Genomic DNA, 27,840 nt, shown 5'->3' with positions numbered 1-27,840 from the left:
TTACCTAATGTCCCAGCTCAGCTAATGCCCCACTTACCTAATGTCCCAGCTTACCTAATATCCCAGCTTACCTAATGCACCTGCTTACCTAATGTCCCAGCTTACATAATGCCAGTGGAATGGCTTTTCCAATTATCAAGTTGCAATTAACCACAGGGCATACTGCATTACCTGTACACTTTGGTTTTATTAAACCATTATAATCTTTTTAGTTTTTTTCATTTCACCTGCAACTTAAGTCGATTGCAAAATCTCTGAACATTTGCATTCAGGTTAATAAACAAATACTCATGGTTTTATTTATCCTTTGTGAAAATATAATTTTTAAATGTTTCACATAGTATAACATGGTGGACACAGTACACTCGCTAACAAACAATCGAAAATGGAACTAACACGTGACAAAGGCATGGGGCACCAGGCCCAATGAGACGGGCATCACACGACACCTTGCCACTCGTCCGTTTCTTCATGGACCATAACCAGGCCTGGAGAGAAGAGCATCACACGAGACCTTGCCACTCGTCCGTTTCTTCATGGACCATGACCAGGCCCGGAGAGGGGCATCACACGACACCTTGCCACTCGTCCGTTTCTTCATGGACCATGACCAGGCCCAGAGAGAGGAGCATCACACGACACCTTGCGACTCGTCCGGTTCTTCATGGACCATGACTAGGCCCAGAGAGAGGAGCATCACACGACACCTTGCCACTCGTCCGTTTCTTCATGGACCATGACCAGGGCCAAAGAGAGGAGCATCACACGACACCTTGCCACTCGTCCGTTTCTTCATGGACCATGGCCAGGGCCAGTGAGAGGAGCATCACACTACACCTTGCCACTCATCCGTTTCTTCATGGACCATGACCAGGGCCAGAGAGAGGAGCATCACACGACACCTTGCCACTAGTCTGTTTCTTCATGGACCATGACCAGGCCTGGAGAGAAGAGCATCACACGACACCTTGCCACTCGTCCGTTTCTTCATGGATCATGACCAGGCCCAGAGAGAGGAGCATCACACTACACCTCGCCACTTGTCTGTTTCTTCATGGACCATAACCAGACCCAGAGAGAGGAGCATCACACGCACACCTTGCCACTCGTCCGTTTCTTCATGGACCATGACCAGTCCCAGAGAGAGGGGCATCACACGACACCTTGCCACTCCTCCGTTTCTTCATGGACCATGACCAGACCCGGAGAGAGGAGCATCACACAACACCTTGCCACTCGTCCGTTTCTTCATGGACCATGACCAGGCCCGGAGAGAGGAGCATCACACAACACCTTGCCACTCGTCCGTTTCTTCATGGACCATGACCAGGCCCAGAGAGAGGAGCATCACACGACACCTTGCCACTCGTCCGTTTCTTCATGGACCATGACCAGGCCCGGAGAGGGGCATCACACGATACCTTGCCACTCGTCCGTTTCTTCATGGACCATGACCAGGCCCGGAGAGAAGAGCATCACACGACACCTTGCCACTCATCCTTTTCTTCATGGACCATGACCAGGCCCAGAGAGAGGAGCATCACACGACACCTTGCCACTCTTCCGTTTCTCCATGGACCATGACCAGGCCCAGAGAGAGGAGCATCACACGACACCTTGCGACTCGTCCGGTTCTTCATGGACCATGACCAGGCCCAGAGAGAGGAGCATCACACGACACCTTGCCACTCATCCGTTTCTTCATGGACCATGACCAGGCCCAGAGAGAGGAGCATCACACGACACCTTGCCACTCATCCGTTTCTTCATGGACCATGACCAGGCCCAGAGAGAGGAGCATCACACGACACCTTGCCACTCATCCGTTTCTTCATGGATCATGACCAGGCCCAGAGAGAGGGGCATCACACTACACCTTGCCACTCGTCCGGTTCTTCATGGACCATGACCAGGGCCTGTACATTATGAGCACCGACGTGACCGGCCAGTCCGGCGGCATCGCTGAACTTCTGTCCACACGAGTCGCACACGTACACGATACAAGCCGTGGGGTCTGTATGGAATAAAAACAGATCATTTTTTTTTCCTTTTCATCAATATTGGTTTTAAAAAAAATGTAATTTGACTCTTCTCTACTTTGATCCTTATTACATTTCTTTTTTGTCTTTTTTACCTGACCGACTGATTTTTCCCTTGTTCAGCACTTTGACATTTCTTTGTATTTGAAAACTGCTACATAAATAATATATCATTATTATTATTATCATGATAATAGCAATGGAGGGTACATTTTCATGCCGTGAGTGAAGGTTAAGGAAGGTGTGTGTGTGTTTTGATATGAGTTCCATCATAAACGGAAATACTGCATACCCTACAGTCCCCAAGCTACAAGACCCAGATTAAAACACCCTAACCTACGTCTTTGCCACTCACGTAAACTTCTGTACAGGAGTTATTGTGTCCAGGTAATCCATGTACTACCCCACACACACCCCTCTCCCCCACCTCCACTCTTAATTTGTTCCTCTTTTCTTGGAATTATTCCTGAAATGGTTCAATCACATCGTTTCCTCCAGGACTTCAAAATCAGGTGGGACACCAACATCTCATGTCACCTCTCTACGCGATATATTTACCCCCATTAACCCCTCTTAACTCAGCCCTCTTATTTGCAGGTTTCTGTGTTGCCTTCCCTTCTCTCACTCTCTCCCTCCCTCTCTCCTCTTTTCCTGTTCATTGATCCCCTTGCTTCTTGCATCCAACTTCAGCCCCACTGTACAACTGCCAGTTCATTACCTTTTACATTCCATCACCTCACTCTTCCACGAGCCTACACTTTGTACAGTAAACAAACAAAAAATAGGGACGTGGGGCATCGACGGTTATTTCCCCCAACAGTTTCTGAGAAGATTTTTCAAAGAAATTACCTGAATTTGAGGTGAAACCCATCTTTTGGGCAAAACTCATCTTTTACCCCCCTTTAAATGATAAGATCCCAATGGGAAGCACAACTCGCTGGGATCTTTCCATCCTGATGCGTCATACCAAATTAAGTCCATAATCAGCCGGGTCGTTTGTGAGGAGATGTTTTCGTTAAATGTTAAGGTATGGCCGGATGGCCGGACACTGGGACCCACTATGTTATTTAGGAGAAATAACCCCAAAAGAAAAAAACCAGGAAGTGTGTCTGGATGTATTAATACCTGCCAGTTAGGTTCAGGGTTGCTGAAGCACAAAGAACAGTCTTTATATTTTATATGAAAGGAAAATCATCTGAGTATTCCATTACGTTCGAGTTCAACTCGGGATGTCAGAGTTGAACCTGGGGTAACAGGACGTTCATCATTATTGCATCAGCTTTATGAGGATAAAGCTTATACACCTGTAAACATTACCTGTTTCATGCATCTGTTCTGCTGCTCTTGAAATCTCTGTTTTAAGCATTTCCATCTCGTCAGCTCCACTGGCCTCCATTGGAAGTACTGGTCACGTGAACACACACAAACACACACACACAGTAATTCTCAAACAGACAAATACAATTATTCCCACTTGGAAAACTGTCCATGGTTTATCTCGCTGTATGTCATCACTGAAGTATAACCATGATGTGTGTACACCCACTGAAGTAGACTGGATAATAAGTCTGTCAGTTTTAGAGGTAGCATTCCTGGCATTCAGCAGCATTTTTATGTCCGCGTCTTCATGGTCAGATGCCAGGGTCTGCATTATGTCACACTTCCCTTTTGTGATGTCCACACACTTTTCCCCATCTTTAAACCCTCCACCAAGTACTAGGTGAAGACCTTGCTGTAGGTCTGCTTGACCCATGTGGCAACAAATGTCACAAAGAACGGAGCACAGATTTGTCTCCCTAGCCGGCTTGTGTTTATCGCATCAGATCCTGATGCTTCCGAAGGAGAATGAGATGGCCCACGTCTCTTCTGAATGACATCCGGGTTGTGCTTGTGCACATCATGTAGCAATTCGAGCTCCAGCTTATATCTGCAGTTTTCGGTGCCCCTAAATCTGGCAGCAAATGCTCAGCGCTCATCCTGCCTATGATGCAGTGCCGAAATCGGTCTCTATGGAAGACGCTTTTGCCTTTCGAAGAACCTCCTCCATATCTTCTTGACAAAGACATTTTTCGGAGTTTGTTCTCTTCCTTCGTTTTGTCGGTGGCAGAACGGGCAGGATACAGCAAATGTCGCTGGCCTCATCCTCCGAGTCTCTGCAGGCCACGTCTCTTAATCATACCAGCAACAGAGTAATATAATTCTGGTTCACTTGATCATAGCAGGCACAACACATTACACCAGCTGAAGAGCAGACCAACTACTGACTAACACTTAGTCATGTCTGGATAAACCGACCTCGTTAACTGGTTAGCTGCAGGCAACATCTGAAAAGATCGATTCTGGTATATATTGGACGAAAAATACGTTGTTCATGAACTGAACATCAGTTTGCGAGAAAATGATCTGAATACAATTGCCTAAAACTAAATAAAATGACACTTTTTTTTTACTCAAAAAGGCATATATTGGGTCAACCTGATGAATATTTCTTGAAAAGAGCAAAATTAATTGAACACCAAACTGAAAACGTCAAAATCTACAGTGGTCTTTTATATTCTGCACCACATGACGAGATTCCGTGCATCTTTGCATCCTGTAGTGCTCCCTAGGAAAAAAACAAAACTAAGTCAGTGATTTGGTGGCCTCTCTTCTTTCCATTGGCGGCTGATATTTTATAATTAAAATGAATAGAGCCATATGAATGACCCCATGACCCAACCATTTTCCAAAAAAAACAAACACAATAAGACCTGACCCCCATTATAAATATTGACTTGTAGAAAAAAGTTATATCACAATCTGAATGTGGAGACAAGATCATACAGGAGACTTGTATGGAGGGACAGGATCATACAGGAGACATGTATGGAGGGACAGGATCATACAGTAAACATGTATGGAGGGACAGGATCATACAGGAGACATGTATGGAGGGACAGGATCATACAGTAGACTTGTATGGAGGGACAAGATCATACAGGAGACCTTTATGGTGGGTCAGGATCATACAGTAGACTTGTATGGAGGGACAGGATCATACAGGAGACCTTTATGGTGGGTCAGGATCATACAGGAGACCTTTATGGTGGGTCAGGATCATACAGGAGACCTTTATGGTGGGTCAGGATCATACAGTATACCTGTATGGAGGGACAGTATCATACAAGAGACCTCCTGGGTGACTTGTGCTAAATGAGAGTGAGAATATTGTAACCAATAGGCTAAGATTAACGCCCATCTTGTGTGTGTGAGTAGCGTACGTGTTCTTGTGGTTCATTTATTGGTCGTGACATTCACTACATGTAAAAGAGAATTTTATAAGTACAAATATTGTTAAATATATTTTATTTAATTCATCATACGTTTCTCCTATGCGATAAACCTTCTTCCTATCAAAAATAAAGCATATTTCTGACCGATCGATCAGAAGGTTTACTCTTCAAGCAATGGAAACGTTTTATTTGTTTTGATCTCAGGAGGTTCAGGAGATCCTGTTTAGGAATGATTGGAGACTGTCTGCATTTAAATGTAACGAACACAGCCCTTTTGTCCGCTGCTTCGCTACGTAATCAAGCTCAATTAGCACGACCTGCATGTTACCCACCTGTAAATTGCGCCACCATGGACACACCTTCAGCAGCCAAAGCAGCCACTGCCTCTGTAGCTAGAGCGACCACGTCACCATCTCCATCGGCAGTAACAGCATTCGTCTGGAGTTCAAAATCTTCCTGGGCTTTTGTTTTTTCAGAGCTTTCTATTCTGCTCACCCTCTCGACATCGCCCCGATCTTCCACCTGTCCGTCCCGCCAAGCCGTGGCCTCTCCAGTCCCTCCTTCTCCGTCCGCCTGGAAATCTTCTCTACTGTCGTCTCGTGTGTCTGTCCCGCCATGGTGGACGGTTCTGACGTGCGAGCGTAGGTTATCCACACGGTTAAATCCACGGCCACAGGTGTCGCACAAGTACGGTTTCTCACCTGTGCAAAAAGCAAGTAATTATTACAACAAAGTGAAAACAACACAAATGACAATGGTTTACAGTGGCTTTCAAAAGTATTCGCCCCTTACCAATAAATGCCACATTTAGATAAATTCCAAATTAAGTAGAAATAAGTTTTCCAAATTAACTTTCTATTCACCACTGAAAAGATCAAACTAAACACTGTTATAGGTGAAGGAGGTCACATGTGAGGAATACCTTCAAAAAACATGTACAAATCAAAGTTCACTGGTTGTAAAAGTATTCAGCAGTCAGCACTTGGTGGAAGCACCTTTTGCAGCAATGACTGCTACAAGTCTTTTTGGGAGGTAGGTCTCCACCAGCTTTGCAGTGAGATGGTGAAATCTTTACCCATTCATCATGTGGGTAACTCTACCAGCTTTGCAGTGAGATGGTGAAATCTTTACCCATTCTTCATGTGGGTAGGTCTCCACCAGCTTTGCAGTGAGATGGTGAAATCTTTACCCATTCTTCATGTGGGTAACTCTACCAGCTTTGCAGTGAGATGGTGAAATCTTTACCCATTCTTCATGTGGGTAACTCTACCAGCTTTGCAGTGAGATGGTGAAATCTTTACCCATTCTTCATGTGGGTAACTCTACCAGCTTTGCAGTGAGATGGTGAAATCTTTACCCATTCTTCATGTGGGTAACTCTACCAGCTTTGCAGTGAGATGGTGAAATCTTTACCCATTCTTCATGTGGGTAACTCTACCAGCTTTGCAGTGAGATGGTGAAATCTTTACCCATTCTTCATGTGGGTAACTCTACCAGCTTTGCAGTGAGATGGTGAAATATTGACCCATTCATTATGTGGGTAACTCTACCAGCTTTGCAGTGAGATGGTGAAATATTGACCCATTCTTCATGTGGGTAACTCTACCAGCTTTGCAGTGAGATGGTGAAATCTTTACCCATTCATCATGTGGGTAACTCTACCAGCTTTGCAGTGAGATGGTGAAATATTGACCCATTCTTCATGTGGGTAACTCTACCAGCTTTGCAGTGAGATGGTGAAATCTTTTCCCATTCTTCATGTGGGTAACTCTACCAGATTTGCAGTGAGATGGTGAAATCTTTACCCATTCTTCATGTGGGTAACTCTACCAGCTTTGCAGTGAGATGGTGAAATATTTACCCATTCTTCATGTGGGTAACTCTACCAGATTTGCAGTGAGATGGTGAAATCTTTACCCATTCTTCATGTGGGTAACTCTACCAGCTTTGCAGTGAGATGGTGAAATATTGACCCATTCTTCATGTGGGTAACTCTACCAGATTGCAGTGAGATGGTGAAATCTTTACCCATTCTTCATGTGGGTAACTCTACCAGATTTGCAGTGAGATGGTGAAATCTTTACCCATTCTTCATGTGGGTAACTCTACCAGCATTGCAGTGAGATGGTGAAATCTTTTCCCATTCTTCATGTGGGTAACTCTACCAGCTTTGCAGTGAGATGGTGAAATCTTTTCCCATTCTTCATGTGGGTAACTCTACCAGCTTTGCAGTGAGATGGTGAAATCTTTACCCATTCTTCATGTGGGTAACTCTACCAGCTTTGCAGTGAGATGGTGAAATATTTACCCATTCTTCATGTGGGTAACTCTACCAGCTTTGCAGTGAGATGGTGAAATATTTACCCATTCTTCATGTGGGTAACTCTACCAGCTTTGCAGTGAGATGGTGAAATCTTTACCCATTCATCATGTGGGTAACTCTACCAGCTTTGCAGTGAGGTGGTGAAATCTTTACCCATTCATCATGTGGGTAGGTCTCCACCAGCTTTGCAGTGAGATGGTGAAATCTTTACCCATTCTTCATGTGGGTAACTCTACCAGCTTTGCAGTGAGATGGTGAAATCTTTACCCATTCTTCATGTGGGTAGGTCTCCACCAGCTTTGCAGTGAGATGGTGAAATCTTTACCCATTCATCATGTGGGTAACTCTACCAGCTTTGCAGTGAGATGGTGAAATCTTTACCCATTCTTCATGTGGGTAACTCGACCAGCTTTGCAGTGAGGTGGTGAAATCTTTACCCATTATTCATGTCGGTAACTCTACCAGCATTGCAGTGAGATGGTGAAATCCTTGCCCATTCTTGATGTGGGTAGGTCTCCACCAGCTTTGCAGTGAGATGGTGAAATCTTTACCCATTATTCATGTGGGTAGGTCTCCACCAGCTTTGCAGTGAGGTGGTGAAATCCTTGCCCATTCTTGATGTGGGTAGGTCTCCACCAGCTTTGCAGTGAGGTGGTGAAATCTTTACCCATTATTCATGTGGGTAGGTCTCCACCAGCTTTGCAGTGAGGTGGTGAAATCCTTGCCCATTCTTGATGTGGGTAGGTCTCCACCAGCTTTGCAGTGAGGTGGTGAAATCTTTACCCATTATTCATGTGGGTAGGTCTCCACCAGCTTTGCAGTGAGGTGGTGAAATCCTTGCCCATTCTTGATGTGGGTAGGTCTCCACCAGCTTTGCAGTGAGGTGGTGAAATCTTTACCCATTATTCATGTGGGTAGGTCTCCACCAGCTTTGCAGTGAGATGGTGAAATCTTTACCCATTCTTCATGTGGGTAGGTCTCCACCAGCTTTGCAGTGAGATGGTGAAATCTTTGCACATTCTTCATGTGGGTAGGTCTCCACAAGCTTTGCAGTGAGATGGTGAAATCTTTACCCATTCTTCATGTGGGTAGGTCTCCACCAGCTTTGCAGTGAGATGGTGAAATCTTTACCCATTCTTCATGTGGGTAGGTCTCCACCAGATTTGCAGTGAGGTGGTGAAATCTTTACCCATTCTTCATGTGGGTAGGTCTCCACAAGCTTTGCAGTGAGATGGTGAAATCTTTACCCATTCTTCATGTGGGTAGGTCTCCACCAGCTTTGCAGTGAGATGGTGAAATCTTTACCCATTCTTCATGTGGGTAGGTCTCCACCAGCTTTGCAGTGAGGTGGTGAAATCTTTACCCATTCTTCATGTGGGTAGGTCTCCACCAGATTTGCAGTGAGATGGTGAAATCTTTACCCATTCTTCATGTGGGTAGGTCTCCACCAGCTTTGCAGTGAGGTGGTGAAATCTTTACCCATTCTTCATGTGGGTAGGTCTCCACCAGCTTTGCAGTGAGGTGGTGAAATCTTTACCCATTCTTCATGTGGGTAGGTCTCCACCAGCTTTGCAGTGAGATGGTGAAATCTTTACCCATTCTTCATGTGGGTAGGTCTCCACAAGCTTTGCAGTGAGATGGTGAAATCTTTGCTTATTCCTCACGTGAAAATGGCTCCAGTTCTGCCAAATTTGATGCGGATCGTTGATGGACTGAAATCGTCAAGTCTCACCATAAACGTTCAATTGGGATTAAGTCAGGATTTTGGCTGGGCCACTCAAGAACATTTATTTTCTTCTTTTTAGCCACTCCAGTGTGGTTTTAGCTTTGTGCTTCGGATCTTTCTCCTGTTGAAATGTGAATCTCTGACCCAGTTTCAGATTCATGACTGACTCAAGCAGGTTTTCATCAAGGATTCTCCTGTACTTTGCACCATCTGTTTCCCATTCTATCCTGACAATCTTGCCAGTCCCTGCTGATGAAAAACAGCTCCATAACATGATGCTGCCACCACCATGCTTGACAGTGGAGATGGTATTGACTGGATGATGTACAGTATTAGACTTACGACAGACGTAACACTTTGAACTTTAGACCAAAAAGTTCAATTTTTGTCTCATCTGACCACAAAACTTTTCTCCACATGCCTGTTTTAGAAACATCATCAAGATGTTTTTTCACAAACTCCATACGAGCTTTAAATGCAACGTTTTCAGTAACGCCTCCCCAAATCAGCAGATGTCTGAACTACAACCTCAAAAGATGACCGTCAGCCCACTCGGGGGGCTATTTTTTGTAATTGAAGTGAATGTGTTGGCCTTGAGAGCAAGACGTCTCGATAACATGTGCAGCAGCTCGATTTTAAATGACTTCATGCGTTAGAATGAGAGTTTGAAGTGATACGCTGTGGAATAAACGTATTTAAACTAAACACTGAAACCACTGAAAAGATCAAACTAAACACTGTTATAGGTGAAGGAGGTCACATGTGAGGAATACCTTCAAAAAACATGTACAAATGTTTTGCAGTGAGATGTGAGGAATACCCTAACCCTAATCGTGGCAGTTCGATTCTGCATCATTGCATTGATAACGGCCATGTTTTAAATGGTCGTAATGCTTCCGGTATAGACTGTGGTAGAGAAGTGCATTGGACTAATCAAGTCCAGCGAGAACTGCAATTGTGTTGCTTTTGCTCGAATCCAGCACTAATCTTTCTGATATTGTGATGAAACCTCATCCATTTGCAAATATTTTCTATGTTTGACCCAAAGTACGTTTAAGATCCACATCAGTAATCTTGTGCAGTTGAAACTTTCTCTATCTGCCATGATCTCCAAACAACCTGAACCTGACAGTTTCCTAAAAAATATATAAAACAGAAAAGAGGGGCAGGTGACGTGCCTGTGTGGATGATAAGATGCTTCGATAGATCGCCGGCGTTAACAAAGGCTTTCAAGCACACGGCACACGTGTGTGGCCGAATGTTGTCGTGATGGCGAATGTGATTAGCCAGCTGACTGGACTGTGTGAACCTGCAAAACACGTGGTACTGCTTGGTACTTATCGGCAGCACGGTTAATGGGTACAATGCGTCAAACTTCATGGATCCGATTCGATGCCACTAGTGGCTGGCTGAGAGTAGTGGTGAGTAGTTCTAACCACATTACCTCTTGCCGCAGCGGTCGCAGACATACGGTCTCTCTCCCGTGTGTTGTCGTGCATGTGCGATCAGCGAGCTTGCCTGTGTGAAGCTCTTGCCACACTGACGACACACGCATGGCTTCTCACCTGCACCCAAAACACGATTCACAACGTGACTATAAAATGTAGCACTGTTTCACAGGTATGGTGGTGTATCAGGAAGGATAGAACACCTTGCCATCTCGAGGATTTTTTTTTTTTTTGTATACAGGATCGAGGCTCATGAAAGAGCTAACATTTATCACACAAAAAAATCAAACAGACACATAAAATATATACTAAGGGGAGCGGTAGACAAGATGGGGAGAGAGGGGGAAGCACACAAACACAACATTTGAGAGCAGGGACATCGGGAGATCTGTGAGAGGGAGAGGGCTTGGGGGGAGGAGGCGTGGGAAGGGGGGGGGGGGGGAGTGGGAGAAGTATAAAACACAAGGACACTGCAAAGACTACGAGGAAAGAAGTTGGTATTTCAAAAAAGTGGATCTGGGGTGAAATTAGCGGGGGTAGAAAAGATCAAGGTTATGGATGGGGGAAGATAAGAGATGGTGGTGAACAGCTGTTTTAAAGACCTGGAGGGAGGAGTGGGATTGAAGAGAGTGAGGGAGTTTGTTCCAGAGGCAGGAGAAAAGAGGAATGAAGGAGTGAAGGTGAGCAGAGAGTCTTGATTTTGGCAGTTTAACCAGAAGAGGGATGCTGGCAGATCTTGTGCGACCTGTAGGAATATTTGGGGGACAGAGCCCAGAGAGAGCTGGGGGGGCAAGGCTGGAGAGGAGTCGGTAGAAGACAGAAAGTCAGATCCATGGACAGTAAGCTGGGGACCTGTCCGACAGCATCAAATGGTGAATGTTGTAGACCCAATGGCGTCTATCACAAAGAGTGGGCGATTGTTGCCAGCAATCGGAACAAATTCTACATTCTACAGGGGGAAATGAATCAGCAATGCAACTACACACCTAAATTATGCCAGCAGCAGATTGAATTCCTTTATCGAATCCTGGTCCAATATGCATTAGCTGATGATGATTGAAATTGCATCGCAAACATCACATAACACAGATAATATGCATCAAACACACATGGCACATACAGTACACACTCACATCACATACAACACACACAAGGTACAGTGATGCAACACATCAAGAACTAGAATGGCACTCAGTAGAGAGCATACCTCCGCCAGGTTGAACAGTTTATGTTTTGTATCCCACCGATAAGCCGGGTCTGTATTCGGACCTGAACCAAAACCTAATCCCTTGTTCTTGTCATCTAACCAACTCGTCCACCTAGTTTTGTCATAAATTGTCCACAACTTTTTGAGGTATCGTGCTATATGTCGGTTTTAGCCCCATCACTCAATGGTGAAGAACCACTCAGGAATTTAAAAAATCCTCGTATCTGGATCCGTATTCGGATCTTCACTAAAATCGAATCGATTCGTCCCCAACCTGTACACCAAATTTTGTCCGAATCCGTCCACAACTTTTTGAGATATCCTGTTCACAGACAGACAGACAGGGGTAAAAACATAACCTCCGCCCACCTTCGGTGGTGCAGGTAAAACGACCCTCACAATGTTTTTTGCCCATTCATACACTAAACAGATCACAAAGTCAGCCTTCTTTCACCTGAAAAACATTGCCCGTCTTCGCTCATCCCTCTCCTCCGTGGCTGCAGAAACCCTCATCCACGCCTTCATCACCTCCCGTCTGGACTACTGCAATAGCCTCCTCTATGGTTCACCCTCAAAAATCACCAATAAACTCCAATACATTCTGAACTCCGCTGCCCGTCTACTCACCCATTCCCGGACCCGTGACCACATCACCCCCGTCCTTTACAAGCTTCACTGGCTCCCCATCCCCCAGAGAATCCAGTACAAAATCCTCCTCTTGACATACAAAGCCCTCCATAACCTGGCCCCATCCTACCTGGCTGACCTCCTCTCCAGACACACTCCCACCCACAACCTCCGCTCTGCTGGTACCAACCTCCTGACCCCCTCCATCCGGACCAAATTCAGATCCTGGGGGGACAGGGCCTTCCCCATCGCTGCTCCCACCCTCTGGAACTCACTACCTCACACCATCAGAGACTCCTCCTCACTCACCACATTCAAAACATCACTAAAGACCCACCTGTTCAACACTGCATTCAACATTCAACCCACAGCATTTAACCCCTGACTATCTCTTCTCCTTCTCCCTCCTTTTGCTTTAAATATTTCCCTATTGATTCTTGTCTTTTTGCAATTGTTGTTTTCATGTATTGTTATGCATTATGTTTTCCACTCTGTCAAAGCGCTTTTGGGCTTCTGGAAAAGCGCTATACAAAATAAATGAATTATTATTATTATTATTATTTTAAAATTGGCACAGGCCAAAAAGTTTGTACCAGTGTGGATCCGGATATGCCTCTGCAATGCCCCTTGATCGGAGAACGGACGCTGGCAATGAGCGCACACATACGGCCTCTCACCACTGTGAGTGCGCAAATGACGCTTTAGATTTCCTGTGAATACAGAAACGCACAGGTAACCATGAACCGGAAAAACTAACCATGCCGTTAAAAACTCATGACCCAACATTGAACAACCAATAACAGGTATTTGAGTGACGGGAAATCCATTACAAAAAGGATAAAGGGAAAAGAACATTTGCGTGTGCACGCACTCACGGATATCTTAACGGAGATTGATGACGTCATAACGGTGAGGACACAAATTAGAGGCATGATGAGACAAGTGCTGCCCCCAAAATTAAAATGCTTTCGTTTGTCAAAAAATTTCACGGAAAAAGCAAACTTCAGTTCTAGAGTCACGTGATTCAGAAAGTTACAGCAATGGTGGCAATGGTACATTTGGTCGTGTGGTCAACGCAACAAGCGGAGGCAAGAGCTGTGTGTACACAAAGCACCTGAGCCGGCAGCACATACGTGCCTGGATTACCTGAAGATCATACACAATCTGATAGTTGTCCTCACAAATCAGGTTGCAGATATCATGTCACTCAAGACCACTCTCTCCACCACTCAGATACCCCCAGCACACCATGCTCTCAAATGGATGTTTTTTTCCTCTCTCTTTTCATAAAACGGCCTCTAAAGGTGGTTCTGCTTCTTCTTCTACCTGTTTGAACTCCATCATGAATGAATTTTGAGGTAAGTAGAGCAACAACAACATTGTTCCTCACCACATACAAGGCTTTCATCCACAGCTCAATGGAATACTGTTCTCCCCTATGGGCCAGTGCTCCTGCCTCACACCTAGCTCGGCTTCACGCTGTTGAAACCAAAGCGTTCAAAATCATTGGAATCTCCCATGATGAAGCTATCTCCGAGGGCCTTTCACTCACTCACCGCAGACAGGTAGGTGGTCTTTCTGTCTTCTACCGACTCCTCTCCGGCCTTGCTCCCCCAGCTCTCTGTGCTTTGTCCCCCAAATATTCCTACAGGTCGCACAAGATCTGCCAGCAACCCTCTGATGGTTAAACTGCCGAAATCTCGGCTCTCTGCTCACCTTCACTCTTTCATTCCTCTTTTCTCCCGCCTCTGGAACAAAGTCCCACACTCCCTTCAATCCCACTCCTCCCTCCAGGTCTTTAAAACAGCTGTTCACCACCATCTCTTATCTTCCCCCATCCAAAACCTTGATCTTTTCTACCCCCGCTAATTCATCCCAGATCCACCTTGTTTGAAATTCCAACTTTTTTCCTGGAAGTCCTGGCAGTGTCCATATGTTTTATACCTCTCCCACCCCCCCTTCCCATGCCTCCCCCCCCCAAAGCCCTCTCCCTCCCACAGATCTCTCGATGTCCCTGCTCTCAAATGTTGTGTTTGTGTCCTTCCCCCTCTCTCCCCATCTTGTCTACCGCTCCCCATGTTATATGTTTTATGTGTCGGTTTGTCTTTCTGTGTGATTAATGTTCGCTCTTTCACGAGCCTCGATCTTGTATACAAGAAAAAACAACAAAAAAAAAAAAACATTAGCCTGTGGACCAGAAACCAGGACAGGTCGACTAACCCGAGGTGGTGAAGAGTTTTCCGCACACTGAGCACTTGAGTGGGCTGTCGTGTTGGTGCATTTTCAGGTGAGCTCTCAGGTTACCCATCTGCACACAAAAATAATTATATTTGTGTGCAAAAATGTTCATCAGATTGTGTATACAAATGTTTCCTTTGAGTGTGCCACCTGAGAGAATCGTGTGAAAATTCATCAGGTAAACACAAAGCTAGGCGAGCTGGTACCGTATGTTCTGTAAATAATCACGTGGTGTGTATGTTGTGCGTCATGTTCTAAGGGGGCGCACACCTGGTTGAAGAGTTTTCCACAGTGATCACACCCATGGATCTTGTCCCGATCGTGCGTTTCCAAGTGTCGAGTGCGTGCCGTCGGGTCGGAAAACGTGCGGCTGCAGTATGTGCAAGGGTACGGTCTCTCCCCCGTGTGCACCAACTCATGGCGCTTCAGATTTCCCGACGAGGAGAACACCTTTCCACAATTTCCACACGGAAATGCCAGTTCACCTGGAATAGCAACCATGACAATGATGACGTCACCAAGAACCAATCCATCCAAAGCAAGTTAACATATCCAAGGAACATTTCATTGATCTGTGTACCACGCACGTGTACACGCACTTCATTAATCATCAATCTTCACAACGCTCCACTCCACTCCATCCCTTCTCACCAACCACCATTCCTACTCTTACACGATCCACCCTCCATGATCGAATCCACCACACAACACCACTCTTCCACCACACCTCCTTCAGCACACTCTGGTCTTCGTTCTCCACACCACTCTTCCACCACACCTCCTTCAGCACACTCTGGTCTTCGTTCTCCACACCACTCTTCCACCACACCTCGCTCTTCCCTCTCTACATCTTTGTCTACACCCGGTTCTTCTTTCACACCTAAACCACACCCAGCTTCTCACCACATGTCGTTCTTACTTCTGCACCACACTTCACTCACTCGTCAATAAACACCCGGTCTCTCCTTGTCGAGCACACCTCTACTCAATAACCCGTGTACAGTAGTGCGAGTGTCATTTGTACGAAGATTGTACAAACCAGAGTGCCGTTTACAGTGCTGGTTAAGCAGGCTGACCAAACGATAGCTCTTCCCACATGTTGAGCACACATGTGGCTTCACTGGACTACAAAGACAGAGGAAGGTGGGGGCGTGGGGAGCAGAATGGAGTTAAAATAGACGTAGTGGCGGGCAGAAAAACATCCATATGATAAGGTGAGGGATGGAGACATAGACAACTTGTATACCTAGATGGTATTCATAGAATACTTACCCTGCAGTCAACTTATTGCGAGCCAACTCTTCTGTTTTTGAACATTTTTTTTTAATCCAATATGGCTGCCAGACCACGTGAGCGATGACATCATAAATTTATATTCTCAAATATAATTGTTGCATAGATCACGCTCAATACATTTAGTCCTTGAGCCAACCGGCCATATTTTGAAGTGAATGCTCCGGCGGGGGGAGTAATTCTCATTATGATTTTCCATTAGACCAATGTCTCAAGTGTCAGAAAAGGTGTGATGGACATCTGAGAACGGTAGCTTAGTGCCCGGATGGACGCCATCTTTGAAACCACCCAGCTCGAAAATGCCCATTTGGTGGGGTACATTGTTGCACGTGTATCTGGACTTCTATACTAGCTATCGATGTGCGGTTGACGACTAAATATACGTCCGATGTGTACCGTCTAAATAAAAAATAATATGAAGCATTTTGTTTTAGATTAATTATTCTAAAAATCAATTATCGAAAAAAAATCATATATTTTTCAATATTTTATTATTAGACTTGTACTTTTTTTAGTGAAACAACACTGGTATGATTTTCCAAATTATGCATTGTGCTACACCGTTTATCTGTCTATAAAAATAACTCAAAAACTAAAACATATCATCCACCACGAGTTTACACAAAAAATATATGAAAAGGCATGCACTTTCCACAAACCGAAACTATGTCAGTTGGAATTTCCCGCCGATAAATCAACCCACAGAACCCAGTGCCGAAAGTGACGTCAGTCTATTCTATATCTATATTCTATATTCTATATCTCAGTCTGAGATTTGTTGCGGTGACCTGATTAATTTCTGAGGGGGGGGGGGGGGGGGGGGTGGGTGGCTTAAGAACTAAAAGTGAACATGTTAGATGGCGCCACATACAACTCTATTATAGAGTTGTATTGTGGCGCCATCTAACATGTTCACTGACTTGGATGAGTATGTCTATGTAAGCTGGCGAGCTTTTCGGATATCGGAGTAATCTAACGTCAGTCTTTTTGTTCTTTCAGCTGAGATGGCCGGTGTCGATGCGAAACGGGCGAAGATTGAACCTGAGTCCGGAACGTGCATCCTGTGCAGCAAGAAGTCGCCACTCTCTGAACTAAGCAAGGCAGCGGGCAACAGTTCTTGGAAGACATTGTATGACGCAGCCGCAGTTAGAAACTTTTATCCAATTCTAAAGCTAGTCCAAGAAGGCGCAGTTGAACTTCCTAATATTCCAATATTATACCATAGGGCTTGTAGATCAGACTTCACTCACAAAAACCACCTAGCTACTTTGACCAATGCAGCTAGAAGTTCTTCAGTTGATACTGGCGATGCGGTGCGACGGCGATCATCACGGGAAGAGACAGGATCAACTTCAACGGTCTACGATGATAAATGCATTTTTTGCCAGCGTGCTTCAAAATTCATAAAAGGCAGTCGTACCCGTGAAACAGTTGTCTTGGCTGTTGAACTTCGAGCAGATAAGACAATAAGAGATGCTGCGACAGCTCGCAATGATGAGAGTTTTGGCATTGACTACACGAGATATGGTTGCAGCTGAGGCTCACTACCACTTCTCCTGCTATAGAAACTACACACGGCCCCAAAAACCTCAAGTAGAAACTGACATTGAAGATAATATCGAGAAAAAAGAAATGATACGATGTATATTCAATTTCATTCGCACTGACTTGTTCTTGAACCCGAGGATTGTTCCAATAGTTGATGTTGCAACAGATATCCTGTCTTCAGATACATTTTCAGTTGATGTTCGTGACTCCATCAAGAAGAATCTGCAGCGCACATTACAAAGAGAGTTTGGAGAATCGCTCATCTTCTTCAATGTGAAACACCGTGTATACTTGATGCCCGATAATCTGACAAAGCGAGAGATTGCTGCAGAGTGCGTAAACCTGAAAGCAGAAGTGAAAGCATTTGAACGAACGGACGGTGAAAGTAACATTGTGCGTGCAGCTACTTCACTGCGACACCAGATCAAAGATGCTCATTACAATGAACGTTGGCCGCCTCAGCCAGCAGAACTCACTTCAGATTACGTGAAGATACCAGATTCTCTTCGTGTATTTCTGCATACTTTGATTTGCGGGAGTGGGGGTAGCTCTGCACGTGCCGACACACTGGTATGGTCGATGGCTCAAGATATCATCAATGCTGTACACCGGGGTACCATCAGACCATCGAAGCATGTCCTACTTCCGTGGGTCATGAAAACGCTCACCGGTAATACAGAGGTCATCAGAATATTGAATCGACTCGGGCACGGATGTTCGTACACAGTTCTGGAAGAAATCGAGACAGCGCTATGCATAGACAAATTAGCAAGTGTGGAGAAAGATACAGTACCACTTCCGTCACATGTGCACCCTTCGGTCCCGACTGTATTAGCATTCGATAACATCGACAGGCTAGAGGAATCGCTGAGTGGTGGCGGAACATCGCATCGCGTCAACGGTATCATCGTCCAACCGAAGTCGCAGTCGTGTTTGCCGCCCCAACCTCCATCGGCAGTATCCAAAGCAGATAAGAAGCGATCTATCCCGTCATCCAGCGATTTAGTTCCAATATACAGCGGTGGGAAACGAGAGGGCCCACCTGCAATCAAGCCTGCAGATCTTTCTGACACTCTTGCAGGCGCAACATCCCTTGCGCAGCGCCGAAATCACGTATGGATTATGACTCGCATGCTGGAACCATGCGACCAGACAATCAGTTCGTGGACTGGTTTCAACATCATGACTAGAGATCGTGTTCAGGTGACGGAAGATGTAGTTGGCTACCTGCCGGACTATAAACGCGCCTGCCACAGATATGGCAACAGTGCAAGAAATCCTCAGAGAAGCTCTGAACATCATGTCATCACTTCAGCTTGAGCGTGAAAGGGTCAATGAAAAAAACGAACAAAGCTGCACTTGCGAAACACATGGAAGGTCTTGTGGAACCAGCCGAGAACGTTGACAAGCGAAGTGCAACAATAATTGATGCGATGGCTCTCATACAAAAGATGCATGGCGAGAACGACACGTTCGAAGAACTATCTGACCGCATCCTTGCTGCAGCGCTTCACGCTGGTCAAGGCAATGAGCGCATCGATGTTGTCTTTGACACATACACAGAAGAATCCATCAAAGCAGCTGAGCGTGTGAACCGCGGTTCAAATGAAGGCATCAGTTTCAGCGAGATCAGACCCGCACACAAAATCATGAACTGGCGGCGTCTCCTTGCTTGCAGCCAGACAAAGGAGAAACTGGTTGTGTTTCTGGCGGAGTCGTGGAAACATGAAACAAATCGCGAAAAGCTAGGCAACAGAACACTGTATGTCACCTGTGGTGAAAAATGTCTGGTACTGACCCGCGATAGGTGGAAGTTGGTGCAAGCACTCGAATGTAGCCACGAGGAAGCAGACACGCGTATGTTTCTCCACGCAAAGCACGCCGCTACCCACTACAAGACGATCATCTTAGTGGCAGATGACACCGACGTTCTGATCATCAGTCTTCATCTCAGCAGAACCATCGATAGTCAGCTCTTCATCAGACGAGGAACAAAGGTTCGAGTCAGAATGATCGACGTTGGAAAGTTGGCTGCGGTATTGGGGTCTGGAGTTTGCAGTGCATTGCCAGGGCTTCATGCATGGAGCGGGTGTGACACTGTTAGTGCTCTGGCTAGCCAAGGAAAGATAAAGGCTTTGAAGCTTGTGCAAGCGAATGAGCTGTATCTTCAAGCATTCACAGATCTGGGATCTTCATGGAATGTACCAACAGACGTCTTCAATAGCATTCAGGCCTTCACGTGTCAGCTGTACGCCAAGAACACGAAGATCGTCGGTGTTAATTCGCTCCGTTATCACATGTTCTGTGCAAAGAAGGGCCAGATCGAATCTGGACAATTGCCGCCTTGTGAAGACTCCTTGATGCAGCATACGCTTAGGGCCAACTATCAGGCGGCTATCTGGCGACGCAGCCTTGAAAACCTACCAGACGTCCCAACACCATCAGCAGGACATGGTTGGGAACTCGATGATGGCGGTTCGCTCACAATCCGATGGATGGCGGGTCTACCAGCTCCAGATGTCGTCTTGAATCTCATCTCATGCACATGCAGAAGGACGTGTCGACCGTCAGATTGCTCCTGCATACTGAATGGGTTGAAGTGCACTGTTGTGTGTAAGCTGCAGGGATGCTCCAACATGGTGCAGGATGATGCTATCGTGGCTCAGGATGCCAATGACTCTGATGGCGACTCTGATGATTAACTTTGTGTGCACTGTATATTGTATAGCATATGTTGTTCTCTATTATAATGCAGGCCAAATTGCCTGAAAATCTTTATAGACAGATAAACGGTTTAGCAAAATGTATAATTTGGAAGATCATACCGGTGTTATTTGACTAAAACATGACATGTTCAATGATACCTCCGCTTGCTTATTAGGAATATACATCGTATGGTGTTAAAATCAGCTCCATACGTCTTTCCAAACTCTAGTAATGAATAATTAATATAATTGGCGGCCATTTTGAAATCCAAGATGGCCACCAAAGTGCAGATTTCCTATGTAACAATTTCCGCCTGCTTATTAGATATCGTATGGTGTTAAAATCCTCTCCGTACGACATTCCTAACTTGCGTTATCGTCAGAATAGATAATGCCAGCGGCGGCCTAAGTCATTTTATGCCTCTTTACATTTATTTGTTGTAAACTCGTGGTGGATGATATGTTTTCGTTTTTGAGTTATTTTAATAGACAGATAAACGGTGTAGCACAATGCATAATTTGGAAAATCATACCAGTGTTGTTTCACTAAAAAAAGTACAAGTCTAATAATAAAATATTGAAAAATATATGATTTTTTTTCGATAATTGATTTTTATAATAATTAATCTAAAACAAAATGCTTCATATTATTTTTTATTTAGACGGTACACATCGGACGTATATTTAGTCGTCAACCGCACATCGATAGCTAGTATAGAAGTCCAGATACACGTGCAACAATGTACCCCACCAAATGGGCATTTTCGAGCTGGGTGGTTTCAAAGATGGCGTCCATCCGGGCACTAAGCTACCGTTCTCAGATGTGCATCACACCTTTTCTGACACTTGAGACATTGGTCTAATGGAAAATCATAATGAGAATTACTCCCCCCGCCGGAGCATTACTTTTGGTCTGGCTCAAGGACTAATTTCAAACTGATCAGACTAAGCGTTGTCCCTGTCGAATTATGACGTCATAATTATGGCACCAATGATGTCATCGTTAACAACACCTATTCCCCATATGGAGTTCTTTACAATGAGCCATGTTTCAATTTTTTCCATGCAGCGGTTTGTTATATATAGAGGTGCAAAGTTTTTCGGTTTTTCAAAGATGGCGCCTGTATCACATGACCTATGACGTCATGATTATTAAAATATTCTAAAGGAGGAGGCCCTCCTATGGTGAAAATTTGGTGTCCATCAGACCAACAGTTGCTGATTTTAAAAAAAAATAATGATCGATAAGTGTTGTACTTGTCGAATTATGACATCATAACGAAGGCACCGATGACATCATCATTAACATATCTTATTCCCCATGGGGAGTACTTGACAATGAACCAGGTCTCAATCTTTTTCCAGGGAGTGGTTTCAGAGATATAGAGGTGCGAAGTTTTTCCAAGATGGCGCCTGTACCACGTGACCTGTGATGTCATAATAATCATTAAAATATTCTACAGGAGGAGGCCGTCCTATGGTGAAAATTTCATGTCAATTGGACCAAGAATTGCAGAGAAAATGAATTTTTAAAATGCAGCCACGTACGGCGCACGGCACACGGAACACGTACGTACGTAAACGAATGCTTAACCCCGCTTTTCGCTTCACGAGCACAAGGTAATGATGATCGAGGTGCGATTAGGGCCTGTAGATAGCTGTTAATACTGGCATCGTCCGTAGCCTTGAATGTTGTGGAATAAGGACAGGTATCATGGAGAGTGCCGAGGTTCACAAACAGCTTGGAATACATTTGGTTCCTGGAGCACGATCCGGTGAGCATATTGAACAGCGTCAAACCTGTGAGTTTTTAAGTGTGCCTTGCAAGCGGCCGGATCGGAGAAAGCACGGTGGCACTCGGTGCACACGTACGGCCTCTCTCCCGTGTGGATACGGACATGTCGCTTGTAGTTGCCCGTGTGCGTGAACTCCTTTCCACATTCCTGAGAAAAACCAAACACAGCGATGAACGTTTTTTTTTGTTCACGTCTTTTGGCCATTGCTGCATCTTTCCCCTCTTTGTCCATCTATCGGGTTTTCATGTAATCATTGCCATCTTTCTCTCCCGGCTTCGTCGGATCGCGTGCAGAAATCTAGTTTCGCTGGCAATGCACGGGTATCGAGGGTCACGCAATCGACGTTTGGGCATGGTACGTGTGGTGTGGGCGATCAGTACGTGCAAACGGTCCGCACCTCACATTTGTGTAAAGTGCTGCTGTAGACCTTGCTTTCCGATCGGTCTGCATAACTCCTCGCCCGTCCGGACCCAAGGTCTTCGCCGGCTGTGTCTTGTTCTAGCTGCTCTTCCTTGCCCTCTCCCACGTTCTCATATTCCCACGCTTTTCCTCTCCCAAGCTTTTCTGCAGGATGGCTGCCATACATAGCCGATTGCATTTCCACATCTTCGCAGCTGTCAGCACTGTCAGCACTGTCTGCACCACAGAAAAAAGGAAATACAAGGGAATGCAAGGAAATGAGGACACAGGAAAAGGCGATTATTCACACCAAGCTTGCGTATGCCCACACCCAGAGGCTGAAGTACAAAACACATCACATGTCAGCGCGGAGATATGGTATCAGCAAACACAGGAAGGATAGATCCCAAAAAACACTACCATCGACCACTACCCATAGAAGGGGCATTGTGCAAAGACCGTGTACGCTTACAAAAGTTTTCACCAGCACCGGTCTTGAACAGTATGACAAGACACAGAAATAGGACTTGGACAACCACACACAGTTTGTGTGGACACACACTGGTCCTCTTATTATTTAGTTTATAAAACAAGGAGGGGAGAGGGGCTTAATTGGACAACATATTGGACAAACATACCAATAAATCATCAAAGATTACAAAAGCCGAAATGGACCGAGAAACGAGAACACAGTAGAATGACAACGATCAGTGCAATGTGGCCACATATGTCGAATATTTGTTTTAAACTTAGGAATAGGTTCCCTTCCATACTGTGTATCAACCTGGTGATGTCTGTGCCCGTCATAATGTTCTCCTCCCTTCCCAAATGAATTTTAGTCTGATGAACTGTTGGATTATCCATTGGGTGGTGATACAGCACAGGCATGATGGGCCAAAGGGCCTCCTCCTGCAGCAAAGTGCCTTGTGTACATGCTTGTGCAAACCTAATTAGGAGAAATGAAATAAAATGAAAACAACCGTACATGATGCCACTCATCCCAGGCAATCACCGAAGGTGGAGGGAGGTTTTGTTTTCACCCTGTTCATTTGTGTCTGTTAGGGTGACGGATTCAGACAAAACTTGGTGGACAGGTTTGGTGTGTGACCAGGAAGAATTGATTCGATTTTGATGAAGATCCAGATCCAGATACGAGAATTTTTTTTTTAATTCACAAGCGATGAGATTCCATCTCATGTGTTCTTTTTGTGATCTTCCAGATCCTCCGGACAGGCCATTTAATTATTATATCCACCTCCGCTTCAAAACAAGAAAACTACTTTAGTTATTTTGTTTATCCTATTTAATATTCTAATTACTTGTGTCTTAGCCTGGTGTTGCCTTAGCGGTCAGGGCTTAGGATCCTAGGATCCTGGGTTCGAATCCCGGTCGATCGCTGAATTAACGCCAGGGGGGTTGACTCAGCCCGTCATCCTTCCGAGGTCGGCTAATTGAGTACCAGTTCACTGGTAATTCCCTGTTTGTCGTAAAAGGCGACAAACAGGGTTGGCGGCAGGAAGGGCATCCGGCCGTAAAACATTGCTTCAAAAAGGGGACCAAAAAACAACAACAACCACGGTGCCCGAAAAAGGCCAACCCCCGCTTTGCGGGGAAAAATGGCCTCTAAAAGTGGTTTTTATACCGACAATGTAAATGGTCCTGTCCCGTCTGACCCGTCGTCAGCGTTTGAACCAATCTCGTCTATCTACACCGAGCCTTGTCCAACCTAGCCACATCCTTTCCATAACAAGGCGACCGGAGTTGATGAGGCCTTTTACTCGACTTCTTTACAACTACCACGCAGTTACAGTATTACTCTGTAACACATTCCCAACAACCCTTTAGTTCATGTACGTTAGACTACTATGTTCGCTAACCTTTCATGTTTTTGTCTTTGTGTTTCTTGTCTGCTCGCTCCTTTCCAAACTACTGTCACTGCATTGACCTTTCACACCCCCTGTTCGCCGGCTTTTCCATGGCGTTTGTCCTCTGAATGAAAACAAAATACATACAATATTTCCGTCCGTGTCCCAGTTTAGTCAAATGTATGTTTGCGTTGCACGTAGTTATTCTGCAACATTCTCCAGATATAGCTGGAGGTGAGACTAGTTTCGAGATAAGGTTGTGCTTGTGCTAAACGTGAGCCGATGCTAAACTGGACTAAGGGATAGTTCACCTTGGGCTAGATAGAAGGCAGGCAGGCCTTTGATAATCTTAACAACAACCAGGTGCTTTGAGAACAAACAAGCAATATCCAAATAAAGCTTCGTGTCCTGGTACGATGCTAAAAAAAAGTGTTACCAACACCGGTAACATTAAAATACAGAAAAGCCTCATTGTAATGCAACGATGCGTTACGTGGGTTGGTAGTCATATCGAAAATTAATTACACCCAAGATCCTCACCTCCAGTACCCACATACCAAAGCTCCTCAACCGCCCCATCATACATACTGATTCTCCTCAACCCACCCCTCCCACATACCTACAGTACCTTCAGAAAGTATTGACACCCCTCGACTTTTATACATTTTGTTGCTACAGCCTGAATTTAAAACGGATTAAATTGAGATCTTTTTGTCACTTATCTACACATAATACTCCATAATGTCAACGTGGAATTTTGTTTTTAGAAATTTCTACAAAATAATTAAAAAGGAAATACAGAAATATGTAATTTACATAAGTATTCAACCCCCTGAGTCAACACTTCATAGAACCGCATTTCGCAGCGATTACAGCTTCATGTCTTCTTGGGTTTGTCTGTATCACCTTTGCACATCTGGACTTGTTTGTCACTTATCTACACATAATACTCCATAATGTCAATGTGGAATTTTGTTTTTAGAAATTTCTACAAAATAATTAAAAAGGAAATACAGAAATATGTAATTTACATAAGTATTCAACCCCCTGAGTCAACACGTCATAGAACCGCATTTCGCAGCGATTACAGCTTCATGTCTTCTTGGGTTTGTCTGTATCACCTTTGCACATCTGGACTTGTTTGTCACTTATCTACACATAATACTCCATAATGTCAATGTGGAATTTTGTTTTTAGAAATTTCTACAAAATAATTAAAAAGGAAATACAGAAATATGTAATTTACATAAGTATTCAACCCCCTGAGTCAACACGTCATAGAACCGCATTTCGCAGCGATTACAGCTTCAAGTCTTCTTGGGTTTGTCTGCATCGCCTTTGCACATCTGGACTTGGGGAGTTTTTACTAAATGTAAAACATTCAGTAAAAATGAATCAGTATGTAGGAGGGAGATATCCCCCCTTGATGAGTTTTTGCCATTCAGTATTGCATAGCTGTATGCTTGGGGTCATTGTCCTGTTGGACCGTAAATCTTTGCTACAGTCGAAGGTCTTTTGTACTCTGAAGCAGGTTTTCCCCAAGGATTTGCCTGTATTTGGCTTCATTCATTTCCCCTCTATCCTCACAAGTCTCCTAGTCCCTGCCACTGAAAAGCATCTCCATAGCATGATGCTGCCACCACCATGTTTCACTGTAAGGATCGTGTTGGATAAGTGATGAGCTGTGCTCAGTTTCCGCCAGATGTAGCACTTTGCATTCAGGCAAAAGAGTTCAATTTTCGTCTCATCAGGACCACAGAATCTTTAGGCATGTTGTCATGTGCCTTTTTCTCAGGAATGGCTTCCGTCTGGCCACTCTCCCATAAAGCCTAGATTTGTGAAATGCTGCAGAGACTGTTGTCATTCCGGCAGGTTCTCCCATCTCAGCCAAGGAACTCTGTAGTTATGTCAGAGTGGTCATTGGGTTATTGGTCACTGCCTTATTGCCCGGTTGCTCAATTTGGTCGGACGGCCAGCTCTAGGAAGAGTCTGGGTCGTTCCATATTCTTTCCATTTCCTAATGATAGAGCTCACTGTGCTCTTGCGAAATTTCAACATTCTAGAAATTGTTTTATACCCTTCCCAGATCTAGGCCTCCTCACAATTCTATCTCGGAGTTCAACGGACAGTTCCTTGAACTTCATAGAAGAGTTTCTGCTTTGACATGCAATGTCACCTGTGGGACCTCATATAGAAAGGTGTGTTTCCTTCTAAATTGTGTCGAATCAATTGAATTGGTCACAGGTGGACTCCAATCAAGTTGTAGAGACATCTCGAGGATGATCAAAGGAAATTGGATGCACCTGAGCTCAATTTGGAGTGTCATAGCAAAGGGGTTGAATACTTATTGACTCAAGATATTCCAGTTTTTGTTTTTTATTTATTTTGTAAAAAAAATTCCAAAAGAAATAAAAATTCCCCTTTGACATTTTGGGGTATTTTGTGTAGATCAGTGTCAAAAACATCTCAATTTGATCAATTTTAAATTTGGGCTGTAACACAACAAAATATGAAAAAAGTCAAGGGGGGTGAAACCTTTCTTAAGGTACTGGACACTCCTCACCCCCTATTCCCCACATACCCAGGATCTTCACCACATCCCAGCCCTCCCATATACCAAGGCTCCTCACTCCTTCTCCCCCATACTGATGATCTTCAACCCTCTCATATATCCAAGCTCATCATCCTCATACCCCCCCCCCCAACCCCCATTCACAAGCTAATCATCCCCCCTATGCCCCCCCCCCCCCCAACCATTCCCATATACCCAAGCTCGTCACACTGCCCTTCCAACATCCTCATAACCAAGAAAAAACATTAAAAGTAGAGTGCCTCCAGTACATAGAGTATGAGATATGTATGTGGCACAACACCAATATACTTACAATCCTAAGTTATAACAAAATCCGTTACAACGGCTGTTCCTTATAACAGGACCTCATTATGCATCATTATCAACAAACGAATGACTCCACACCTCAAATGCAAGATCTGAAAGAGACATGAAATTAATACATTCAGGATAAAATGATTCCAGTCTCAGATTCCAATGCTATTAACTGACAGGTTCGGGCCCAAGCAGGATCGAGCAAACACCATTTGACAGCACTTTGGGCAGACAAATGTCACAATACGTACAGCTCACCCTGCCAACATTCGTCCTCGGTGTCCTCCTCACTCTCACTCTCCAACTCCAACTGTTGCTCCTCTTGCCTGTCTGTTGTCGTGTTCTTCTTCCTCATATTCATCTCAAACTCACGCTCCAATATATTATTGTTCTCTTTCATATCCTTTTTCTCCTCTGCGTCCCTTTTCTTCTCAAGATCTTCCTCTTCTTTCATGTCTACCTGTTGC

The 27,840-nt window shown here is 44.7% G+C and overlaps 1 protein-coding gene across 4 annotated transcripts in view; it reads right to left on the bottom strand.

The window, feature by feature from the left end:
• Positions 1–167: 167 nt before the first annotated feature.
• The window catches only part of ZBTB17 (zinc finger and BTB domain containing 17), a 50,238-nt gene continuing 22,565 nt past the window's right edge, over positions 168–27,840 (bottom strand). For 2 of the 4 annotated variants that reach the window (XM_078771547.1, XM_078771548.1), the window contains exons 5-16: positions 27,632–27,833; positions 22,620–22,858; positions 22,227–22,369; positions 15,920–16,005; positions 15,151–15,365; positions 14,863–14,950; positions 13,236–13,352; positions 10,805–10,925; positions 10,539–10,669; positions 5,644–6,012; positions 3,357–3,443; positions 168–2,014 (exon numbers count right to left, since the gene is read on the bottom strand). In XM_078771547.1, the coding sequence (XP_078627673.1) occupies positions 1,866–2,014; positions 3,357–3,443; positions 5,644–6,012; positions 10,539–10,669; positions 10,805–10,925; positions 13,236–13,352; positions 14,863–14,950; positions 15,151–15,365; positions 15,920–16,005; positions 22,227–22,369; positions 22,620–22,858; positions 27,632–27,833 (1,947 nt within the window). In that variant the 3' untranslated portion in view covers positions 168–1,865. Of the gene's footprint in view, positions 2,015–3,356; positions 3,444–5,643; positions 6,013–10,538; positions 10,670–10,804; positions 10,926–13,235; positions 13,353–14,862; positions 14,951–15,150; positions 15,366–15,919; positions 16,006–22,226; positions 22,370–22,619; positions 22,859–27,624; positions 27,834–27,840 lie in introns of all 4 variants that reach the window. The other 2 variants (XM_078771549.1, XM_078771550.1) reach the window with 2 other exon arrangements.

Source organism: Myxine glutinosa, chromosome 2 (assembly GCF_964187855.1).
Source record: "Myxine glutinosa chromosome 2, kmMyxGlut1.1, whole genome shotgun sequence".
NCBI lineage: Eukaryota > Metazoa > Chordata > Myxini > Myxiniformes > Myxinidae > Myxine > Myxine glutinosa.
Note: the sequence above shows the minus strand (reverse complement) of the source record. Positions and strands in the feature narration are given on the sequence as shown.